Raw genomic sequence first — 22,763 nt, forward strand, 5'->3', positions numbered from 1 at the left:
GTCTCAAGCTGTCTCTCTGGGTAGAGTGTTGTGGCGTCATAGCTCACAGTAACCTCCAATTTGGGCTCAAGTGATCCTCTTGCCTTAGTTTTTTTATTTTTAGTAGAGACAGGGTCTTGCTTTTTGTTCGGGCTAGTCTCAAACTCTTGAACTCAAGCAATCCACCCTCCTTGACCTCCCAGAGTGCTAGGTTTTACAGGAGTGAGCCACCGTGTCCGGCCCTGATTTGAATTTCCAAGGGTGAGAAAGATAGCACATCTTTTGTGCATAGAGAAAAAAAAAATTTTTTTTTTTTTTTTTTTTGAGACAGAGTCTTTGTTGCCCTCGGTAGAGTGCCGTGGCGTCACAACTCATAGCAACCTCAAATTCTTGTGCTTGAGTCTCTTGCCTCAGCCTCTCAAGTAGCTGGGACTACAGGCACATACCACAACGCACAGCTATTTTTAGAGACAGGGTCTTGCACTCTTGAGTGCTGGGATTTCAGGTGTGAGCCACCACGCTTGGCCTATAGAGAAAATCTTAACTTTCTTCTTTTGTGGAATTGTCAGATTTCTCAGCTCATTTCCCAGACTATCTTCTCTAACCATATTACTTCTGAGAATCTTAATGACCTTATGAATAAGGCAGTCTTTCTAAAATTTAGTTTGTAACAGATAAGACTTTATTTTGGCTTATACCTATGGTTCAGCAGTTTTTGGGCATTTAGACTTTATGATATATTACTGTCTAATATCAGCTTCTTTTGTTCGACAAAATCTTTTACTATTAATAGAATATACATTTTTTTTTGGAGACAGAGCCTCAAGCTGTCACCCTGAGTAGAGTGATGTGGCATCACCGTTCACAGCAACCTTTCAACTCCTGGGCTTAAGTGATTCTCTTGCCTCAGCTCCCAAGTAGCTGGGACTACAGGTGCCCATCACAACACCTGGCTATTTTTTGGTTGTAGTTGTCATAGTTGTTTGGCAGGCTCAGGTCGGATTCGAACCCACCAGATCTGGTGTATGTGGCTGGCGCCTTAGCCACTTGAGCTATAGGCGCTGAGCCAATAGAATATACTTTTGCTATAATTTGTAATGTAATTTTAATGCCAAATAATGTTCAGGTACTTCAGAATAGAATAGCTCTTTTGCTTTTAAAAATTCTATAGATGAGATACAAGACCAATATACAAAAATTAATTGTGTTCCTAAACACTAGCAACAAACCATCCAAAAATGAAATCAGATGATTCTGTTTACAGTAGCATTGAAAAGAATTAATACTTAGGAATCAATTTAATAAAAGAACTTTAAGACTTGTATGATGAAAACTAGAAAACATTACTAGAAGAATTTTTTTTTTTAAGAGAGACAGAGTCTCACTTTATCGCCCTTGGTAAAGGGCTGTGATGTCACAGCTCACAGCAACCTCCAACTCCTGGGCTTAGGCGATTCTCTTGCCTCAGCCTCCTGAGTAGTCGGACTACAGGCACCCACCATAATGCCTATTTTTTTTGTTGCAGTTTGGCCAGGGCCGGTTCGAACCCACTACCAAGCCACAGATACTGCCCAATTGGAAGAAATCTTAAAAGATCTAAGTAAACAGAAAGACATTCAATGTTTGTGGATCAGAAGGTTTTATAGTATTAAGGTGTCAATACTACCTAAATGGATCTTTAGATTCAGTATAATCATTAACAAAATCCTAGCAGGCTTATTTGCAAAAAATGACATGTGGCTCCTAAAATTCACGTGGAAATGCAGAGAACCCATAATAGTGAAAACAATCTGAAAAAAAAAGGTTGGAAGGCTCAGATTTCGTGATTTCAAAATTTGTAAAGGAGCTACAGTAATTAAGACAGTGTGGTACTAGCTAAGAATAGATAGATGGAACAGAATTGAGAAACCATTTTAAAAAACCTGTACACTTCTGGTCAGTTGATTTTTTTTTTTTTTTTGAATCATTAATTATCAAATACTTTATAATGTTATCCTTTTTATATTTATCCTTTCTGTCTCTACCTTCTCAACGTCCTTTACTTATAAATCAGTAGGTATTTGTCATTTATAGGTAGGACCAGGATGATTTCTGAGGTGATACACACCTCTGGCTTGTCAGAACTGTCTTATGCTGGAAGGATTAGTAATTTTTAGGAAGTGACAGTAGTTTTTGTTTGTTTCATGACAACACCCAGGTAGTTAGCTGTGTCACCCAGGCTAGAGTTCAGTGATGTCATCATAGCTCACTTCAACCTCAAATTCCTGGGCTCAAGCAATCCTCTTGCTACAGTTTCTCAAGTAGCTCAGACTACAGATGCACACCACCGAGTCTTTGTATTTATAGCAGAGATGGTGTCTCACTTTTTTTCTCAGACTAGTCTCAAACTCCTGCCCTCCAGCAGTCCTCCCACCCTGGCCTCCCAAAGTGCTAGAATTACAGGCATGAATAATTATGTCCAACCAGGAAGTGCCAGGTTTTAACAGTGGTTAGAGAAACGTAACAATGGAAGGTAAAATCAGTGAATCCAAGTATGATGACATACCTATTTGCGTAGTCTAAAAATACCTTCAGTATGCCATGGATGCTGGTTTGAGAAGACAGATATGTTGAAGCATTTAAAGATGTATAAGAAAGAGAAAAGAAAAAAAGGGCCCAGTGGAATTCTAGAACTGAAAATTCCAGTATCTGAAATGAAAAATTCAGTCTACTACTCGGGAGGCTGAGGCAGGAGAATCGCGTAAGCCCAGGAGTTGGAGGTTGCTGTGAGCCGTGTGATGCCACGGCACTCTACCCGAGGGCGGTACAGTGAGACTCTGTCTCTACAAAAAAAAAAAAAAAAAAAGAAAAATTCAGTCTAACAGTTGATAGCCTCAGTGATAATGTTGGACAAATATCACGGTCTGATGTGCATGTAATTGAAGTCTTGGAAAAGGAATAAGGGTTGCAGCAAAAGAATTTGAAGAAATAATGGCTGAAAATTTTCCACATAAGATGAAAGCTATAAGCTCACAGACCTAATGAACCTCGGTAGGATTGATACAAAGGAAATCACACTGAAGAACATCATAATCAAATTAATGGAAGCTAGAGTAAAAAAAGATCTTGTTATATATACCTTTTTTGTTGTTGTTGTTGCAGTTTGGCCAGGGCCGGGTTTGAACCCACCACCCTTGGCATATGGAGCCGGCGCCCTACTCACCGAGCCACAGGCGCTGCCCAGACCTTGTTATATATAGAGAGACAAAGATAAATGTTGACTTTTCATCAGTAACAGTATAAGTCAACAAATGAACCTAACTGTGTTGCAAACAAACAATATAACCACACTAAGAGGAAAAGAATAATTCAAGCAACTTTGGAAAACAGTATATTGACCAGATACTATAAGGCTAAAGATTAAAAGGAGCTGCTTGTAAATACAGTAGAACCTCCATAGCTGGCCACCCTGTTCAGTTGACCTAATTTTCATAGATGAGATATGCACCACATATACATATCAATTAGTACAATGTAGATGTGTGTACAGGCATGGGTTAGTATATAGGTACTCAAGTACATGCATATGTATGTGCATATTCATAGCACAACTAGTCACAAAAGGTGGGACAGTCCAGGTGTCCGTAAGAAGATAATTTGTTACATAAATATACAGTGGAAATACTATTCAGTCATAAAAAGAAATGGAATATTAATACATGCTACATAATGTGGATGGACCTTGAAAACATGCTAAGTGAAACAGGCCAGACACAAAATTCACATGTATGCATCTCTTTTTTATGAAATATCCAGAATAGGTAAATTCATAGAAACAGAATACAGATCCGGTGGTTCCAGGGACTAGAGGGACGAGAGTGGGAAGCTATTGCTTTATGAGTATGGGATCCTTTTGAGGTGATGAAAGCATTTTGGAACTAGATAGAGGTGATAGTTATACAATCTTGTGAATTGTTCGCTTTAAAATGGTCAATTTTATATGACTTTCAGCCCCCCCAAATAGAACTGAATGGAATTTAATGTAGGTCTTTAAGAGTATACCTATTATGAATCAAACAGACACAGAATTGAATCCTGGTTCTGCCACCTGTTAACCTGTGAGTAAATTACCTCAAATTTTCTTTTTTGTAAAATAGATACACTACTATTATCCCAGAGGGGTTTTAAGACTATTAAGTGAGATCCTATATAGGAAATGCTTAACACACCTTGTAATTATCTAATAAACATTAGTGTTTCTGCTGTTAGTGTGGCTGCTATTGATTTATTTTATTCTTCATTTGTAGAATGGAAATAATACCCTGTTTTCCCCGAAAATAAGACATCCTCCGAAAATAAGACCTACAGGAAAGATAAGACGTCCCCTGAAAATAAGACCTAGCGCATCTTTGGGAGCACACCTTAAAATAAGACAATGTCTTATTTTCGGGGAAACAGGCTAGTATGGACTAGGACTGTTCTGAGGATTTAATGATGACTTAATCCAGGCAAAGAGTTTATAACAGCGGCAGACACATTGTAAAGTGTTTAATTAAGCTATTATATGAAAGGATCTTTAACAGGAACTTTTTCCCATACATACATACATATTGGAACCTTACGTTGTCAAAATTTGTGTTGTTAATGACAGAGTAAAGACTATTAAAACCTGGTGTCAGATTTTAGACTAAGGGTGATTCAAGGGATATAGGTTTTGTGATTCTTATTTCCTGAGCAGGCACACATTGATTTTCACTTGTTAAAAACCATAGATATCTAGCCCGGCGTTGTGGCGGGTGCCTGTAGTCCCAGCTGCTTGGGAGGCTGAGGCAAGAGAATCGCTTAGGCCCAGGAGTTGGAGGTTGCTGTGAGCTGTGTGATGCCATGGCACTCTACCCAGGGCCATAAAGTGAAACTCTGTCTCTACAAAAGAAAAAAAAAAAAAAACCATAGATATGGATCTTTTAGCTATAAACTTAAACTTTTCTCATCTGGAGTTCATTATATAGGTTGTTTCTGCCTGCATTAATTGCTCTTGTTCATTGATGTGTTGTCTGAAGCCAAGCTCTGAAAAACTGGTATTTTTAAAATGGCTAGAGGCTGCACTTACTCCTCTTGCCACAGGGTGGTGCCTCTGTAACATCATCGAGGCAAAAATGTTGGTTGAACAGCTGAAAATTGGTAAACAAGTTGTCTGCAATAAATTGGTAAATAAGTTGACTGGTAAATTGAAATACTCTTTTGAGTTGTGTTCCAGGAATCTGTAAAAAGTGGGAATTTGCTTTAGTGTGTTTTTACATAAGCAGAACCTTAAAAAGAGTTGCCAATTGGATCAAACCCTAAGATTGTGGTAATTTAGCAAATAATAGTGTTTCCAGAGAATCTGATTATTCCGCCTGGTAGACTCTTAAAGGGTGATAAGGTTTTCCTAGCTTATCTCGGCAGCAGAGCTATTGATTTTGCTCTCACCTCCAAATTTTTCTTTTCTGTTTTTTTTTTTTTTTTGAGACAGAGTCCCGTGGGGTCATAACTCACAGCAACCTCAAACTCCTGGGCTTAAGTAATTCTCTTGCCTCAGCCTCCCAAATAGCTGGGACTCCTGGCGCCTGCCACAACACCCGGCTATTTTTAGAGATGAAGTCTTGCTCTGGCTCAGGCTGGTCTCAAACCTGTGAGCTCAGGCAGTCTACCTGCCTGGGTCTCCCAAGTGCTGGGATTACAGGCGTGAGCTACCGTGCCCGGCTTCTAAATTTTCTTGTAAACTTTTCTACTCTGCTTATCTTAACTAAACATTTTTTCATACTTACTGGTGTATGGGGAGAATGTGGACAATACATGCTGGTGTAACAAAGATAGTGACTTGGAAAAAGTGCAGAGCTATAAAAGTTGTGTTTGAATGTGACTACAAGAGGAAGAAGACAAGAAGTAAGATTGGAGAGGTGGCTTGGGGCCATGCTAAGAAATGAAAGTATCTTTATTCATGAGAATGGTTGTTGAGTTGAGCTATTTAAGTAGTGGAGAGACTGTGTTTGTAAATATACCTCTTTCTCTGTTAATCCAATTTTTATTTCTATTAATGTAATAGATACCTATTTTTAGAAGTCAGATAGTATTTCAGGGCTGTGATAATAGCAGTACCTGCTGCAACATCAAATCCTTGCCCCATGCCCACTTGTATCCTACCTTTTCACAGACATCTTTTTGCCTTTTCTTTTTCTTCTACATTTTTTTTGGGGGGGAGGAGGAGATAGTCTCACTTTGTCCTCCTTGGTAGAGCACTGTGCATCATAGCTCACAGCAACTTCAAACACTTGGGCTCAAATGATCCTCTTGCCTCAACCTCCCCAGTAGCTGGGACTATTGTGCCTGCCATGATGCCTGGCTATTTTTAGAAATGAGGTCTTCCTCTTGCTCAGGCTGGTCTCAAACTCCTGAGCTCAATCTACCAGCCTTGGCCTCCTAAAGTGCTAGGATTACAGATGTGAGCCATTGTGCCAGGGCCCTGCCTTTTCTTCTTATTCAACTCCATATTCCTTAGTCATATACTTCTAAGTTTTGAAAAACCCTATCTTAGAAATCCTTTCTTGTTATGGAAGATGAGAATTTAATACTATTATTCAATTCCTGGCACTTCTCCTTTCATCTTCTCAAATGACAATAAATGTTTGGTTAACTGCTAAACCCAAGTAGTATATATACAGTAGCATTTCCTTTCTTGGACAACTTTTAGTTTTTACTATAGTTAACAGTTCCTTTATTGTTTCATTTTCCTAGATCTTAAGACACTACTTTATTCCAAATAAAATTGTCAGACCCTTTTGAATTATTTTTCATATAGATTCTATTACTATTTCTTCCCATACCCAAGAGGCGTCTCTCGAACTTTTCATTCTTTTTTTTTTTTTTTCTTTGAGACAGACTCACTATGTCGCCCTAGGTAGAGTGCTGTGGTGTCATAGCTCACAGCAACTTTATACTCCTGGGCTTAAGTGATTCTCTTGCTTCAGCCTCCTCAGTAGCTGGGACTACAGGTGCCTGCCACAGCGCCCAGCTATATTTTTGCTGCAGTTGTCATTGTTGTTTAGCTGGCCTAGCCTGGGTGTATGTGTTTGTGGCCGGTGCCCTACCCACTGAGCTAAGGGTGCCCCGCCCTTTCTTTTCATTCTCTTCTCAACTGATTACTTCAATGTGGCTTCCCTTTACACTTCACTCTGATAGATTTTATTTCTTCCACTCTCTTGTTTTGGTAAAGCAATCTTCTAGTAGCTATGTTAGAAAGGGTGTGTGGAAGCTAAGTATTTTGAGATCTTCGATGTGTGGGAATTCCTTTCATGTTGGTTTTTGTTTGGCTTGATTTTTTTTGAGACAGAGCCTCAAGCTATCACCCCGGGTAGAGTGCTGTGGCATCACAGCTCATAGCAACCTCCACAACCTCCAACTCCTGGGCTCAAGCGATTCTCCTACTTCAGCCTCCCTAGTAGTTGGTATTACAGGCACCCACCACATGTCTGGCTGTTTTTTGGTTGCAGCTGTCTTTGTTGTTAGGCAGGCCCGGGTGCGGAGCCTGATTCTTATCTTTTTAAAAGATACAAGGTCTTTTTGTCTTCTGTGTTGGCTATTGAAAAGTTGAGAGTTTTTGTTCTTGATCTTTTAATGTGCCCTAGTTTATTTCTCTGCATGCTTTTATTAAGTCTATTTCTGATGTTTTGAAATGTCACTATGATGTACCTTGGTACAGGTTTTATTTTGTTCATTATGCTAGGTACTTGGTCTTGGTTTAAAACTAAATTCTTTGGGTTCTGTATTCTCGCATTTCTTTTTATTTTCCGTGTGTCTTTTTCTCTGTTCTTTGTCAAACTTACATCAAACCTCCTGATTTGATCTTCTGATTTGTTGTATCTCACTTATATTCTTTTCATTGTCATTTAATCATGTTTTCTAGGACAACTCAATTTTCTCTTCCAGCGTTTCCATTTAATATATTATTTCTTCACCTTTTGCTTTTATTTTTTATTTTTTAATTTCCAGGAGTTTTTTTTGGTTCAGCCTCTTCCTCCCTCCCTCCCTTTTAAAATTTTTTTCCCAGTGTATCATCTTGTTCTGAGATGAGAAATGATCTGGTAGTTTTTGCTCTACATTGTCTCTGTTCTCTTATTTCTTTTTTTTCTTAACTGTTTTGATATCTCATTGGCTTCTTTAGCCTGAAGCTCTAAGAAGCTGATTGGAAGCAGAATTGATAAGGGAACCTTTTACTTTGTCCAAAACATGTTATTTATCTGTTTATTTAACACATTGTTCTGAGTGCTGGGAATTTAACCTAATTAAACAGATAAAAATCCTTATCCTTATAGGTCTTGTATTTGGCAAAGGGAGATTGATGGATAATAATAGAAATAAATATTAAAGATGAAAAGTAAGGAAGAAGGATAGGGAATGTTAACAGATAATGTGTGAAAGACATGGAGAAATCTTGTAACTTAGGATAGGGTAGCTGGGCAAAGAGCCATGGTGGAGGTATTCTAGGTTAGGGGTACAGTATAAGAAAGGGAGAGGTCTGGGCTATGATACAAAAAGTCAGTAGTGTGTATGTGGGATTTAAAGCTGTAAGACTAGAGAAAATCAATGCTAGGAAACTAGGGAATGAGTAAAGATAGAAAAGAGTGCACTTCAATTTTTAGATATCAGAGAGATAAAGTGGCAGAGAAGACTGATCAGTGGACAACAAAGTAGGAAAACCAGGAGAGTTTTCATGCAGGAGAGAATGAAGAACCGCTTCAACTACTGCTAGCTTGGTCAAATGAGGACTTAGACGTGGCCATTGAATTTAGGAACACGAAGATAATTGAGCTCAGAGATAGTTGAGAAGTTTTGGTGAAAGAGTGTATGCGTTGGTAGAGGAAGGAGTGTTAACAATAACAAAACCTAATCTGAAAGTATTCAGAAGATGGGAGGAGAAAAAAAATCTAGTGACAGGCTTGGCGCCCGTAGCACAATAGTTACAGCCCACATACACCTAAGGCTGGCAGGTTCGAACCCAGATTGGGCCAGCTAAGCAACAATGACCAAAAAAAAAAAAAAAAAAAAATAGCCAGGTATTGTGGTAGGTGCCTGTAGTCCCAGCTACTTGGGAGGCTGAGGCAAGAGAATGGCTTAAGCCCAAGAGTTTGAGGTTGCTGTGAGCTGTGACTTAACGACACTCTACCGAGGGCCACAAAGTGAAACTCTGTCTCTACAACAACAAAAATCTAGTGACAATTGTATAGGTATCTTTGAAGGGATTTTGCTTTTACAAAGATATAGAGAAATGGGAAGAACAATGATAGGAAAGATCCTTAATCTCCAGAACAAATTTAAGAGGGTTAGATGAGATTGTGAGGAAAAGTTAGGGAGTCCAGAATAAGGCTTCTAGCATGACCAGTTAAATTAAGTAGGTGGCTGGGAGATGAGGCAGGTGGATTGCCTGAGCTCACAGATTTAAGACTGTCCTAAGACAGAGCAAGACCATGTCTCTAAAAAATACAGCCTGGTGTTGTGGCGGGGTCCTGTAGTACCAGCTGCTTGGGAGGCTGAGGCAAGAGAATTGCTTGAGCCCAAGAGTTTGAGGTTGCTCTGAGCTGTGACACTGCGGTACTGTACCAAGGGTGACAAAGTGAGACTTTGTCCCTAGGGAAAAAAAATTAAGTAGGTGGCTTAAAACAGCCTAAATTCTTAGATGTTTTCCAGTGATACATAGTTTCAGTGCCAGGGGGGTTAGAGCTTTTAGGCTGTGACCTAATTTCATTTTTTTTCAGGCAAGTTTCCTGAAATAGTATCAGTTGTCAGATTTGTCATTATGATGAATTAATACGTGTATGCCTACCTGGAATTATTAATCCTGTTCAGAGTAAGTCTTGATGACCAGGTCATTTTAGTTTTTATTTATTATTCATTCATTCATTTTTCTGAGAAGGGGGTCTTGCTCTGTTGACCAGACACTAGAATGTTGTGGCACCATCATTTCTCACTGCATCCTCCAACTCATGGCACAAGCAATCCTGCCTCCTGACTAGTAGTAGCTGGGACTATAGGCATGCATGCCACAGTGCCCCACTAATTTTTTTTTCTTTTTTTTTAAGAGATGGTGTCTCACCTTTCTCAGGCTTTTCTTTGAACTCTGTCCTCAAGCATTTTTCTGTCCCAAATTGTTATGATTACAATTGTGAGCCACCATGCCTGGCCTTTAGAATGATTTTCTGAGAAATTTCTAAACAAATAAAAATATAGACTGTAGACACAGGGTAGGTGAGTGAGTGGCCCCTTTTGATAGGGTGTGGTAAACGTAATGGGACAAGCTGAAAGATTTTGGCTGATAAAGAAGCAGATAGGCGGACAGCGCCTGTGGCTCAGTGAGTAGGGCGCCGGCCCCATATACCGAGGGTGGCGGGTTTGAACCCTGCCTCAGCCGAACTGCAACAAAAAAATAGCCGGGCGTTGTGGTGGGTGCCTGTAGTCCAGCTGCTTGGGAGGTTGAGGCAGGAGAATCGCCTAAGCCCAGGAGTTGGAGGTTGCTGTGAGCTGTGATGCTACGGCACTCTACCGAGGGCGATAAAGTGAGACACTGACTCTTAAAAAAAAAGCAGCAGCAGATAGGCTCAAAGTAAGAGAGAAGCAATAGGGTAAACCTGAGTTTGAAGGGGTAGGGGCAGTGTAGATTATGGGGGCCAAGAAGTGGTAGCTAACATGTATTGAGGATTGCTTTTAGACCATTACTTGATGAGAGGTTAGTTATAAAAAATGAGATACAGAGTTGGGACCATATGAGTTGGGAAAAGGTATGGGTAGGAAAACTATTGAATAACTCCGTTTCTTCTTCTTCTTCTTCTTCTATTTTTTTTTTTTTTTGAGACAGAGTCTCAAGCTGTCGCCCTGAGTAGAGTGCTGTAGCATCCCTGCTCACAGCAACCTCCAGCTCTTGGGATCAAGCGATTCTCTTGCCTCAGCCTCCCAAGTAGCTGGGACTACGGGTGCCCACCACATCAACTATTTTGTTGTTGTTGCAGTTGTCATTGTTGTTTTTAGCTGGCCTGGGCCGGGTTTGAACCTGCCAGCCTAGGTGTATGTGGCCGATGCCATAACCACTGTGCTACGGGTGCCAAGCCTTGATTTACTTTTTGATCTCTTTATTTGCTATAAATAGTTTGCTTCATTAAATGTTCTCCAGAGGAGGGAGATTGAGTCTGAGAGATAATTTTTCCAGGAAAAGAAAATTGAGATGAGGAGAGGTTGTAGGAAGTAGCATACACTAAGAGAGACATAAGAAAACTTGGCGAGCAGGGATATTCAGGTAGGCTAAAGACCCATACTAAAGGGCTTTTTTTTTTTTTTTTGAGACATAGTCTCACTTTGTTGCCCCCACCCCCAGTGGAGTGCCATGATGTCACAGCTCTCAGACTCCTGGGCTCAAGCGATTCTCTTGACTCCTGGGCTCAAGTGATTCTCTTGCCTCAGCCTCCTGACTAGCTGGGACTGCAAGTGTGTACCACCACACCAGGTTAAATTTTCTATTTTTAGTCTTGCTGTTGCTCAGGCTGGTCTCAAATTCCTAACTTCAAATGATCCTCCCACCTCAGCTTCCAGCAGCTTGTTAGGAGTACAAGCATGAGTCATCACACCTGGGGTAGGATAGCTTTTTAAATTAAGCTTTATAAAAAATTTACCACCTTGGTTTCTTTTTCGCCTTTCATTATACTAGTAAAAATGTCATTCCAGAGTCTTGATCATTGACTGATAATGCATGTTTTTTTTCTCATTGAAAAGAATCCTCCCTTAGTAATTTTAATCATGTCAAGTAATTATCTGAAAATTTAGAAGTTCAGTTTGGTTTTGTGTTTGTTGACTCTTAAGGCAGATAATTTTCGTGTATGTTTATTTAATGTTTCTTAATTTTGTATTATTAGCTAGTATTCAGTAAGGCCTTATTTTTGGGAATCCTGTAAGATCTGGTGAAAGGAATTATACCTTCAGACAGGTATTAACATTTGCTTTTTTTTTTTTGAGACAGAGTCTTACTCTGTTGCCTTGGATAGAGTGCCACAGCATCATAGCTCACAGCAACCTCAAACTCTTGGGCTCAAATGATCCTCTTGCCTCAGCCCCCCAAGTAGCTGGGACTACAGGTTCCCACCACAACACCTGGCTAGTTTTTCTGTTTCTAGTAGAGACTGGCTCTTGCTCTTGCTCTTGCTCAGGCTGGTCTCAAACTCGTGAGCTGAAGCAGTTCACTCATCTTGGCCTCACAGAATGCTAGGATTACAGATAAGAGCCACTGCTTGGCCAACATTTGCTATTTACAGCCCAGGACTGTTTTTTATGTAAATTTGGATCTTCAAACCTGAATGAAGCATAAGGCCTGGATATCAGAAAGTTCCTTAGGACCTGATCTCTCTTTGCCAGTAAGCAGATTTTTTTCCACATAAGTGACTCTCACTAAGGATGAAGTCCCTTCTAGGTTTCAAGGAAAGATCTTAGTTTTAGTGTTCTATTGTCTAACAGCTAGAGACCTTTCTTTCATTGTGACTCCAATATGGCTGATAAATGCAACAAGCTCTTTGGTTTTGTCCCCCAACCATACCACCTTCCAAATGCATCTAAAGCCTGCTTACCTGCTCTGGTTATTTGCTGCTTCTTTGTTTCTGGCCCACAGGAATTTATATTAGAGAAAGAAATTTCTTGAAAATTTGCTTATATACAAAACCTGTCCAGATACTTTGTAGGGGAATAAGTTACATTTTATTGGGACTGCTGTATAGCTGCAATAATGTTTTGAATCTTCTAGTAATGTTTGGTTGGTAGCTTATGCCTTTATCTGGATTGACCTTTTGTTTTGAAAGGTACTTCTTTATTCCTCTAGTTTCCTTTGTTTCACTCCATCAAGGAAGCCCTACGGGGATTACTTTATTTATTTATTTTTTTCAAGACAGAGTCTCACTTTGTCGTCCTCAATAGAGTGCTGTAGCGTCACAGCTCACGGCAACCTCCAGCTCTTGGGCTAGGGCGATTCTCTTGCCTCAGCCTCCCGAGCAGGTGGGACTACAGGTGCCCGCCACAACACCCAGCTATTTTTGTTGCACTTGCCACTGCTGTTTTAGCTGACCAGGGCCAGATTCAAACCCTCTGTATATGGGGCCAGCGCCCTACCCACTGAGCCACAGGTGCCACTTGGGGATTACTTATTAAAATTCGGCAGTTCTAATCTTTGGAACATACTTTAGGAATTACTAATGTTCTCTAAATTCTGTGTTAGCTGCATTCCACAGATTACGATGTTACATTTTTAATACATTTCAAGAGTTTTCTTAATTTTCATTGTAATTTCTTCTTTGACCTGCGAATTTCCAAATATTTAGGACTTCTCCCAGGTATCTTTCTGTTACTGATTTTCAGTGTAATTTTGTTGTGTTCAGCAGACATACTTTGTATGATTTCAGTAGTCTTAGATGTGCTAAAATGTTTATCTTTTATAATCCTTACGTTTTATTGTGGTACATGTTCTATGTGTATTTGAAAAGAGTCGTGTGTGTTCTGTTGTTGGATGGAGATTTACGTGTCAGTCGAGTCAAAGTGGTTAATATTGTGCTCTTCAGGTATTCTATATCATTGCTGGTTTTCCTGACTAAAAAAATACTCAGTTATTGAAAAGAGGTGTTGAAATCTCTTGTCACTGTAGGTTTGTTTATTTTTCTTTGCAGTTTTATTAATTTTTGCTTTATATTTATTTGAAGCTCTGTGTTATTAGGTGGTAAACTTTTTTGTTGGGGGAGGGGGAGACAGAGTCTCACTTTGTTGCCCTCAGTGGAGTGCTGTGGCATCACAGCAGCCTTAAACTCCTGGGCTCAAGCAATTCTCCTACCTCAGCCTCCTGAGCAGCTGGGTCTACAGGCACTCACCACAATACCTGACTTTTTTAAGAGATGGGGTCTTGCACTTGTTCAGGCTGGTCTCTAACCTGTGAGCTCAGGCTATCCATGCACCTCGGCCTCCTGGAGTGCTAGGGTTACAGGTGTGAGCCACTGTGATGGCCATCATATGCATTTTTATGCTTTTCTAAACAATTGACTGCTTTGTCATGAAATGGCCCTCTATTCCTGATAGTTTTTGTTGTCGTTGTTCTGCAAACTAATAAAGGTTATATATTTTTTAAATATCTTTTATTTAAATAAAAGAATAAAACATTGACTATTTTAAAATTTAGTTTATTTCCTAATTTGTTAAACTCACTCTTTCTATAGCTATTTCTCCGCCATTCTGGATCCTTATATTCATTCAGGTTTAAAATTGGACACATACACTCAGAATTGTATACTTAGTGAATATCCAGAGCTAAACAAATACAGGTTTAAAAAGTGTTCCTTTTTAATTTTTTTATTCCAGTTAATTTTAGTATAGCCAAGCACAAAGCCACAGTTACAATTTACCTTTTTTTCTGTTGTAGGAATAGACTTTAAGATCAAAACAGTTGAATTACAAGGAAAGAAGATCAAGCTACAGATATGGTAAGTGATTTACTTATTTTTTTTAATTTAATTTAATTTTTTTTTTATTTACTTATTTTATATAGCAGAATGCCAGGTTTCTTAAAGTTTGGCAGTGGGATTCCTCCTTATCGCCAGTTGAGAGTCTGTGGAACTTCCTTTTTTTTTTTTTTTGGAGACAGAGCCTCAAGCTATTGCCCTGGGTAGAGTGCCCTGGTGTCACATCTCACAGCAACCTCCAACTCCTGGGCTTAAACAATTCTCTTGTCTCAGCCTCCCGAGAAGCTGGGACTACAGGTGCCCGCCACCACGCCTGGCTATTTTTTGGTTGTAGTTGTCATTGTTTGGCAGGCCCCGGCCGGATTCGAACCTACCAGCTCTGGTGTATGTGACTGGCCCCTTAGCTGCTTGAGCTACAGGCACCACCGGAACTGGAACTTCCATTTCTGAAGCAAGTTCTCCTGTTAGTGACATAAAAAATTAATTGCCCTGAATTTCGAGTCCATGAGATACTGTACGAACTCCAGTAACTTGTGTACTGAGTGTTAGGCTCTTAAATCTTCAGATGTAAAATGGAGATAATATTGTCTATCTCAAAGAATTGTTATAAGAATTACATGAAACAATATGTGAAGCTTTTAGCACAGTGCTTTGCTAAAATATTGATTTTCTTTAATGTGTTTTATGTTTTGTTGTTGTTGGAGCAGAGTGCAGTGGTGTCGGAGCTCGCTGCAACCTCAGCCTCTGGTTAGGCATTATTATTATTATCAGTTTGTATACGGTTTTGCCCACAGAAGTAAAATAAAATACTTGGAATTTTCATTCAAGTCTGAATCATAGACTTTGAAATTACAGTAGCAAGGCTGGGCGCGGTGGCTCATGCCTGTGATCCTAGCACTCTGGGGCCAAGGTGAGTGGATTGCCTGAGCTCACAGGTGAGTGGCCAGCCTGAGCAAGTGGGAGACCCCCTCTCTCTAAAAAATAGCCAGGTATTGTGGCAGGCACCTATAGTACCAGCTACTTGGGAGGCTGAGGCAAGAGAATCACTTGAGCCCAAGAGTTTGAGGTTGCTGTGAGCTATGACACTGTGGTACTCTACTGAGGGTGACAAAGTGAGACTTTGTCTGAAAAATGAATAAATAAATAAAATTACAGTAGCAAGATTTTTCAGTGACTATTACGAGTTTTATGAGCTTATGTGTATTAATCATTAATTACTAACAAGGACCCTATGAGATATTCCTTTAAAAAAAAAAACTTTGTTGAGGTATAATTGATATACAGTAAACTGCACATACTTAAGGTGTACAGTTTGATAAGTTTTGACTTATGCATAAACCTGTAAAACTACCAAAACAGCCCTTACTTTGTTTCCTCAAGCTTCCTCATAACCCAGGAAGTCACTATTCTGTTTCCTGTATTTATAGACTAGTTTCCATTTTCTAATACTGTATAAAATGGAATCATATAGTGTTCTCTTTTTTCTTTGGCTTTTTGGGGGGCAGGCTCTTTTTCTTCACTCAGCATAATTATTTTGTAAATTATCAATAATTTCATTATGTTTTATTGCCCAGTACCAGTCCATTGTTAAGATGTATAACGTCTTGTGAGTATAAAGCTGATACAAGTCTTTATATAGGTATATACTTTCTTTCCTCTTGGATCACTTCTCTTTTACAGATAATGAAACAGAAGCACTTGAAATGTTTTAACCAAGATCTTAGAGCCTGTAGGGCAGAGCTGGGATGCATGCATGCTCACAATGCAAGGTCCAGAGTGGTGTTCTTCATTACCGTTCTGCCTCCCCATTATGCTTTTGCTGCTCTTTCCAGTTATTATAATTTTTCATTCTTGATTACCAGTCAATAGTTGTGCTGGGTGGCCTGTTTTCTTAGCCCTGCCACATTAATTGGCTCTATTTTCAATTGCATCCCCTTCTGTGTGTATATATGTTGTATGCCAATAATTTTCAAACTTTTTGAAAGTAAAGAGATACTACACTGTGGCTTTGTATACATACACATGTGTATGTGAATGTGTGTGTAACAGAGCCAAAGTACACAAAACAAATAATTTTCAAAGATATATTTTGCTTTATGTAATACATCAAACCTTTACCCTGCTAAATTTGTCCTATTCTTCCATCTACTCTCTCGGGCTTTTCGACAAACTTTTCTCTTCCTGACCTTGTAGATTTATGTATTTTCCCCCCTTATTATTTTCATAGCTTTTAGAAGTAAACAGTAACGAACAATTAACATGGTTTTTAAAAAGAGAGCTTTCCTTAAAAAATACTCTTTTGGAACAGTAAGTCCTCTGGTATAGCCTTAAAGATTAATCTATAAAAGATTTCTACTGTACCTGTTATGAAACTCAAGTATAGCACAGACATGGTAATATTTCTGATTTAGAGTTGTTTAATTTTTAGACATTTTCAATAGAACTGTTCTGAAATTAAACACTTCTACATGCTAACATTCCAGGGAGAAAAAAGCCATGTAGTTTCTTAATGAGTATGATGTGTATTATTAACCCATTAATTAAGAGATCTGAGCTATCCATAGTAATTTAAGAAGGCTTTTACTGTGAAGAGGCCTATTGCTTATTATGATACACTGAAATTCAAAACTTTATCCTCCCACTGCACTCTAGCCTGGGTGACAGGAAGATTCCAACTTAAAACAAAACAAAACAAAACATTGTCTTTAATTTTAATGCTTTGCCTGTAGTGACTACCAAGAAGCACAGTGATTTTTCTATCTCTCTAGTTCAAATAAATATATCCAGATACTTGTGATAGCATTAAAATTTCTCTTCTATAATTCGATATTAGTCTTGGAAACTATTTTCAGTCTGTGCTAAAACTTTGGGGTTTTTTTTGTTTTTGTTTTTCGAGACAGAGTCTCCCTCTGTTGTCTAGGTGATAGTGTGGTGTGGTCTTCATAGCTCACTGCAACTTGGAACTCCTCCTGGGCTCAAGTGATTCTCCTGCCTCAGTCTCCCAGTGTACCAGGATTTGCCGTGTTTATGGACTTGAAAGAAAACTATACACCAGAGAGAGAGAGAGAGAGAACAGTACCAGATGAGATGCCCTGAGTAGCTGGGACTATAGACATGAGCTACCACACTTAGCTAATTTTTTAAAATTTTATAAAGATGGGATCTCACTGTTGCCCAGGCTGATCTCAATTCCTAGCTTTAAGTGATCCTCCCACCTCAGCCTCCCAGAGTGCCAGGATTATAGGCGTTGAGCCTGTCCTGTAGCAGTAGTCTCCTAAGATCCTAATTAGTCCTTACTTCCTCTTTGACCTTCTTCAAGTACTTTTTCTACATTATTAGCCAAAGTAACCTTTTACAGATATAAATCTAGTCATGATTATCATTCCTTATCGTCTTTATAGTCCCTTTGACTTTCCATTGCTTTTCAAATGAAGATTGAAACTGTAAATCCAAATTCCTTACCTCATTTTACATAGGTGGCCCCTGTGAACCTTTCTGATCTCATTTGGTACTGTTAACTCTCTGTCTCTCGTGTATAGTTTTCTTTCAAGTCCATAAACACTGCAAATTCTTTTCTAAGTTAAGGCCTTTGTACATGCCCTGTAGACACCCTCCCCACTTTTTACTGCACCCCCCATCTCCTTTTCTTTTTTTTTTTTTTTGTTTTTTTTTTGGCCGGGGCTGGGTTTGAACCCACCACCTCCAGCATATGGGACTGGCGCCCTACTCCTTGAGCCACAGGCGCTGCCCTGCACTCCCCATCTCACTGAGCATTGAAAAGGTACCCTTTATTTCAGAGGCTTCCCATTTCACCAGAAATTAAATTTGAAAACTCCAGGTTCTGGCTACTGTCCCTCATCACTCACTTGCTTTGCTCCAGCCGCTATGTCATTTTTTTCCTTCCCTTTAGCATGCCAAGCATGTTCCCCATCGCAAAGGCCTTTGTACTTTTACTAGTCTTTCTGCTTGGAATGCTTCTCATCAGATCTTTGCCCTGCTGCCTTCTCTTATTCAGATCCCAATTCAGGGTTGTCTGAGAGGCCTTGTAACTGCCTAAAGCAGCCCAGTATCTCTAGGTACTATCAAATTGTTCCTGTTTATCTTTGTCATACTTTTCAATATCTGTACTTAACTTATTTTAAAAAATATATGTTCAGTATTGTTATCCTGCTAAACTATGGTTTTTTAGGTAGGGGTCCCATCTGTCTGATCTATGCTTATATCCGCATCACCAATACCTGGCAATTAGATGTTCAGAAGATCTTTGACTGAATAACTGGTTGATTACTATTCATACCTCCCTCATCATTCTATTAAGATTACTTCTTCTCGGGTGGTGCCTGTGGCTCAAGGAGTAGGGCGCCAGTCCCACATGCCGGAGGTGGTGGGTTCAAACCCAGCCCCGGCCAAAAAAAACCACACACACAAAAAAAAGATTACTTCTTCTTGGTGGCGCCTGTGGCTCAGTGGGTCGGGCGCTGGCCCCATATACCGAGGGTGGTGGGTTCAAACCCAGCCCCGGCTGAACTGCAACCAAAAAATAGCCAGGTGTTGTGGCGGCGCCTGTAGTCCCAGCTGCTCGGGAGGCTGAGGCAGGAGAATCACGGAAGCCCAAGAGCTGGAGGTTGCTATGAGTCCTGTGACATCATGGCACTCTACCCAAAAAAAAAAAAAAAAAGATTACTTCTTCTCTCTTCCTTATTCCATTGTCCATCACTTCACTCTGTTTACCCTGCTAGCATTTATCACATTTCATGATTATATATTAATTTGCTTATTCACTCCTGTTCCCACTGCTGTAAGCTCTGAGAGGACAGGTATCAGGCTTTTCACTTTTTTTGTTTATTTGTTTGTTTTTTGTTTAGCAGGCCCTGGCTGTATTAGATCCTGCCACTCCCAGTGCGGGGTCCGGCGCTCTAACCACTGAGCTATGGGCACCCAGCCTGACTTTTCTTTTCTTTTCTTTTTTTTTTTTGAGACAGAAAAGGGTCACTATGTCACCCTTGGTAGAGTGCTGTGGAGTCACAGCAACCTCAAACTCTTGGGCGTAAGCAATTCTCTTGCCTCAACCTCCCAAGTAGCTGGGATTACAGGCACCTGCCACAATGCTCAGCTTTTTTTTTGTTGTAGTTGTCATTGTTGTGTAGCAGGCCCAGGCTAGGCTCAAACCCACCAGCCCTGGTGTATGTAGCTGGTGCCCTAACCATTGAGCTACAGCCGCCAAGCCTGGCTTTTCACTTTTGAAAAAGTTTTTGGATGTAGATAATTTAAACTTACGGTATTTTGGGTATAGAGAAATTATATATCTATAAGGAAATCCAGCTCTTTTTAAAATAAAACTCTGCAGGTAAAATTTGACATTTATAAAGTGAAGAATAACTTCATTATGTTAACAAAACACATAAAATTGGGGTCGCCCTGAAGAGCAGATTGATGTTGCCTCTGGTCTATTCCAGTGCTATCTAGAGCCCACACCAAAAAATAACTGTTGTAATAGGAGCCAGAGTACAGCTTTCCTAACCATGAGTGTGGTACCAACAATTGAGGAAATAAACTATTTCATCTCTTGGGTACATGCCACTCCTTTTGTGTTATGCCAGTGGGAAAAGGAGGATTTCCCAATGTTTCTTAGCTATGTATTATTTTATGTAAGGAAAATTCTGTTGCTATTAGGTTGTAATTTCAGAAACTTGATCATACTAAGTAAACTTAGTATGTGTTTTTAATAGGAGAGGAAAACAGTGGTTTTGCAGACAGGGTAGAGGCCAGGTATGGTGGCATACACCTGTAATCTCAGCACTCTGGAAGAGAATCACTTGAGCCCAGGAGTTTGAGGTTGCGGTGAGCTGTGATGATGCCATTGCACTCTAGTACAGGCAACAGAGCAAGACCCTATCTCTAAAAAAAAGACAGAGAGAGAGAAGAGAGGAAGGGGGGAGGGGAAGGAAGAAAAGAGGCTTTCTTTTATGGTGGCATGAGAAGATATTATGAACATGTACAGTGTTTAATTGTGCTTCGGACATTTAACATCTCCTTTTGCATTTTGGATTCAACTTGCTAGATTGGCTTAGATTTGGGGGTGTCTGTGCCTGCAACCTAAAAATAATTTGACCAGTGAATAAATAGCTATGGTTATTTTAAGCCCAGAGCAAAGGGTCCTCAGCCTAGAATCAAGGACCCTGTTTTCTAGTTTGAAATATTACTGATTGTCTAAATATTTGTTAGCAGCTAGTACACATATAATGCGAACACAGATAGGACCCAGGAAAAGGATAATTTGAGATCAAGAAGCCAGGTCATTTTGTGGGGTAGAAGCAATCATGTTTAAAAGTATAACTGTGTAAAAAATATAAATGCAAATGGGATATAGAATGCTTTAAAAATTCATGGACAGATTACATAAAAAGACAGAAAATAATTGAATATTAAAGATTATTGAAGATGGAGACAAAAAGAACAGGAGTGAGTGAACTGTCAAGGGTCAAAACTAACTGTGAAGATAAATAGTGATTATCTTTCCTTCAGAGGGCCGTTAATATTTTGGTATCTTTGGTGTTTCATAACTAATGACATCATATTAAGCCCTTTATCAAGGTGTTCTTGATGTAGATTTAGCTAAGTAGCTTCTTCTGCAATACATTCTTTCTTGGTGGAGAATTAGTCATAGATTTGACATTGAAGTGTGTATATAATTTGCTAATTGTATAATGTAAATGAATGGGGAAGAAGGAAGCATGATGGCAATTGTTGGGGGTGGCATTTATAGTGGAATACTGTGGAAGATCTTCTCTCTCTACTATGACAAAATTGAAAGGGAAGTTTCCTTTGCCTCCTACAAAGGCACTATCTGAAGCCCAGGACTTTTTTTTATTTTTATTTTTTCTGAGACAGAGTCTCACTATGTTGCCCTCAGTAGAGTGTTGTGTTGTCATAGCTCACAGCAACCTCACACTCTTGCGCTTAAGTGATTCTTTTGTCTCATTCTCCCAAGTAGCTGGGACTAACAGGCGCCCACCACAGCGCCTGGCTATTGAATGAAGCCCAGGTCTTATACACTCTTTGTCTTAGATAAGTATATTTCCAGGTGGATTTTTTTTTTTTTTTTTGAGACAGAGTCTTACTATGTTGCCCCTGGTAGAGTGCCGTGGCGCCAACAGCTCACAGCAACCTCAAACTCTTGGCCTTAAGTGATTCTCTTGCCTCAGCCTTCCAAGTAGCTGGGACTACAGGTGCCTACCACAATACCTGCCTTTTTTTTTTTTTTTTGTCATTGTTGCTGCAGTTGTCATTGTTGTTTAGCTGGCCCAATCTGAGTTCGAACCTGCCAGCCTAGGTGTATGTGGCTGGCGCCCTACCCACTGAACTACAGACACCGCCCAGTCTTAGGTTTCTTGATGGTCACAGAGACGTGCAAGATCTTCCCCAGGGACTTGATCTTCCTGTCTTTAACCAGCTGTCACAGCTTGGTGACAGGGAGTGACTCTTTGTTATTATTCTTGGCCTTCCTGAGCTTTGAAGCCATGGGTGCAACCCAGCCCAGTTGCTGCTGCTGAAACCTGCATTCCAGGGACCCCGGAGCCTTTAGGCCCTGCCATACCACTAGTAGTACTCACCATTTGCTATTTTCTTAGTGAAGGCTTAATTTCTTTCTTGTTTTATTTTTTGTCTCCTTGGCACTTACCTCTGACTTTCTACGTTTTATTTATTTGTCGTCTACCCTTATATGACAAATAAGTAAACTTTGTTGAGGCAGGCATTTTTGTTTGCTTGCAGCTTTACCTTTAGTTCCTAAAATAGTATTAATGTAATAGTATTTGTTCAATAAATACTTGTAGAATGAGAAAATGGGATTTTTACCTTGTTTTAAAGGGCAGATCCATATACTTTGAGATGAAATGAACAAGTGATAGGGCTGATATTTCTCTTAAAAAAATTGAGAAGTTCAGCCAAGTCTTTAACTTAACTAAATGAAAAACTGTTTTATTTTCCATTACAAAAATAGAGTGCAGGCAAAGCTAAGTTTTTCCTTGTAAAGCAGTTTTAAGTACTGCTTAATTAAGCACAGATAAATATTAACTTGAGGCCAGATGCAGTGGCTCATGCCTGTGATCCCAGCACTTTGAGAGGCTGACACAGGAGGATCACTTGAACCCAGGAATTTGAGAGTCTTGAGTTATGATCGTGTCACTGCACTGTAGCCTGGGTGACAGAGAGAGAGACTCTGTCTCTTAAAAAATGAATAAATTAACTTGAGAGAGCTCTTAATACCATAGAGTATCTATAAATCTACAAAGA

At 39.6% G+C, this 22,763-nt stretch overlaps 1 protein-coding gene across 1 annotated transcript in view; it reads left to right on the forward strand.

Annotated features, from left to right (window-relative positions):
• Positions 1–22,763, forward strand: part of RAB10 (RAB10, member RAS oncogene family) — a 90,637-nt gene that overhangs the window by 42,389 nt on the left and 25,485 nt on the right. Inside the window, exon 2 of the mRNA XM_053588178.1 lies at positions 14,429–14,489. Coding sequence (XP_053444153.1) covers positions 14,429–14,489 — 61 coding nt within the window. The remainder of the gene's footprint in view (positions 1–14,428; positions 14,490–22,763) is intronic.

Source organism: Nycticebus coucang, chromosome 4 (genome assembly GCF_027406575.1).
Source record: "Nycticebus coucang isolate mNycCou1 chromosome 4, mNycCou1.pri, whole genome shotgun sequence".
NCBI classification, from domain to species: domain Eukaryota; kingdom Metazoa; phylum Chordata; class Mammalia; order Primates; family Lorisidae; genus Nycticebus; species Nycticebus coucang.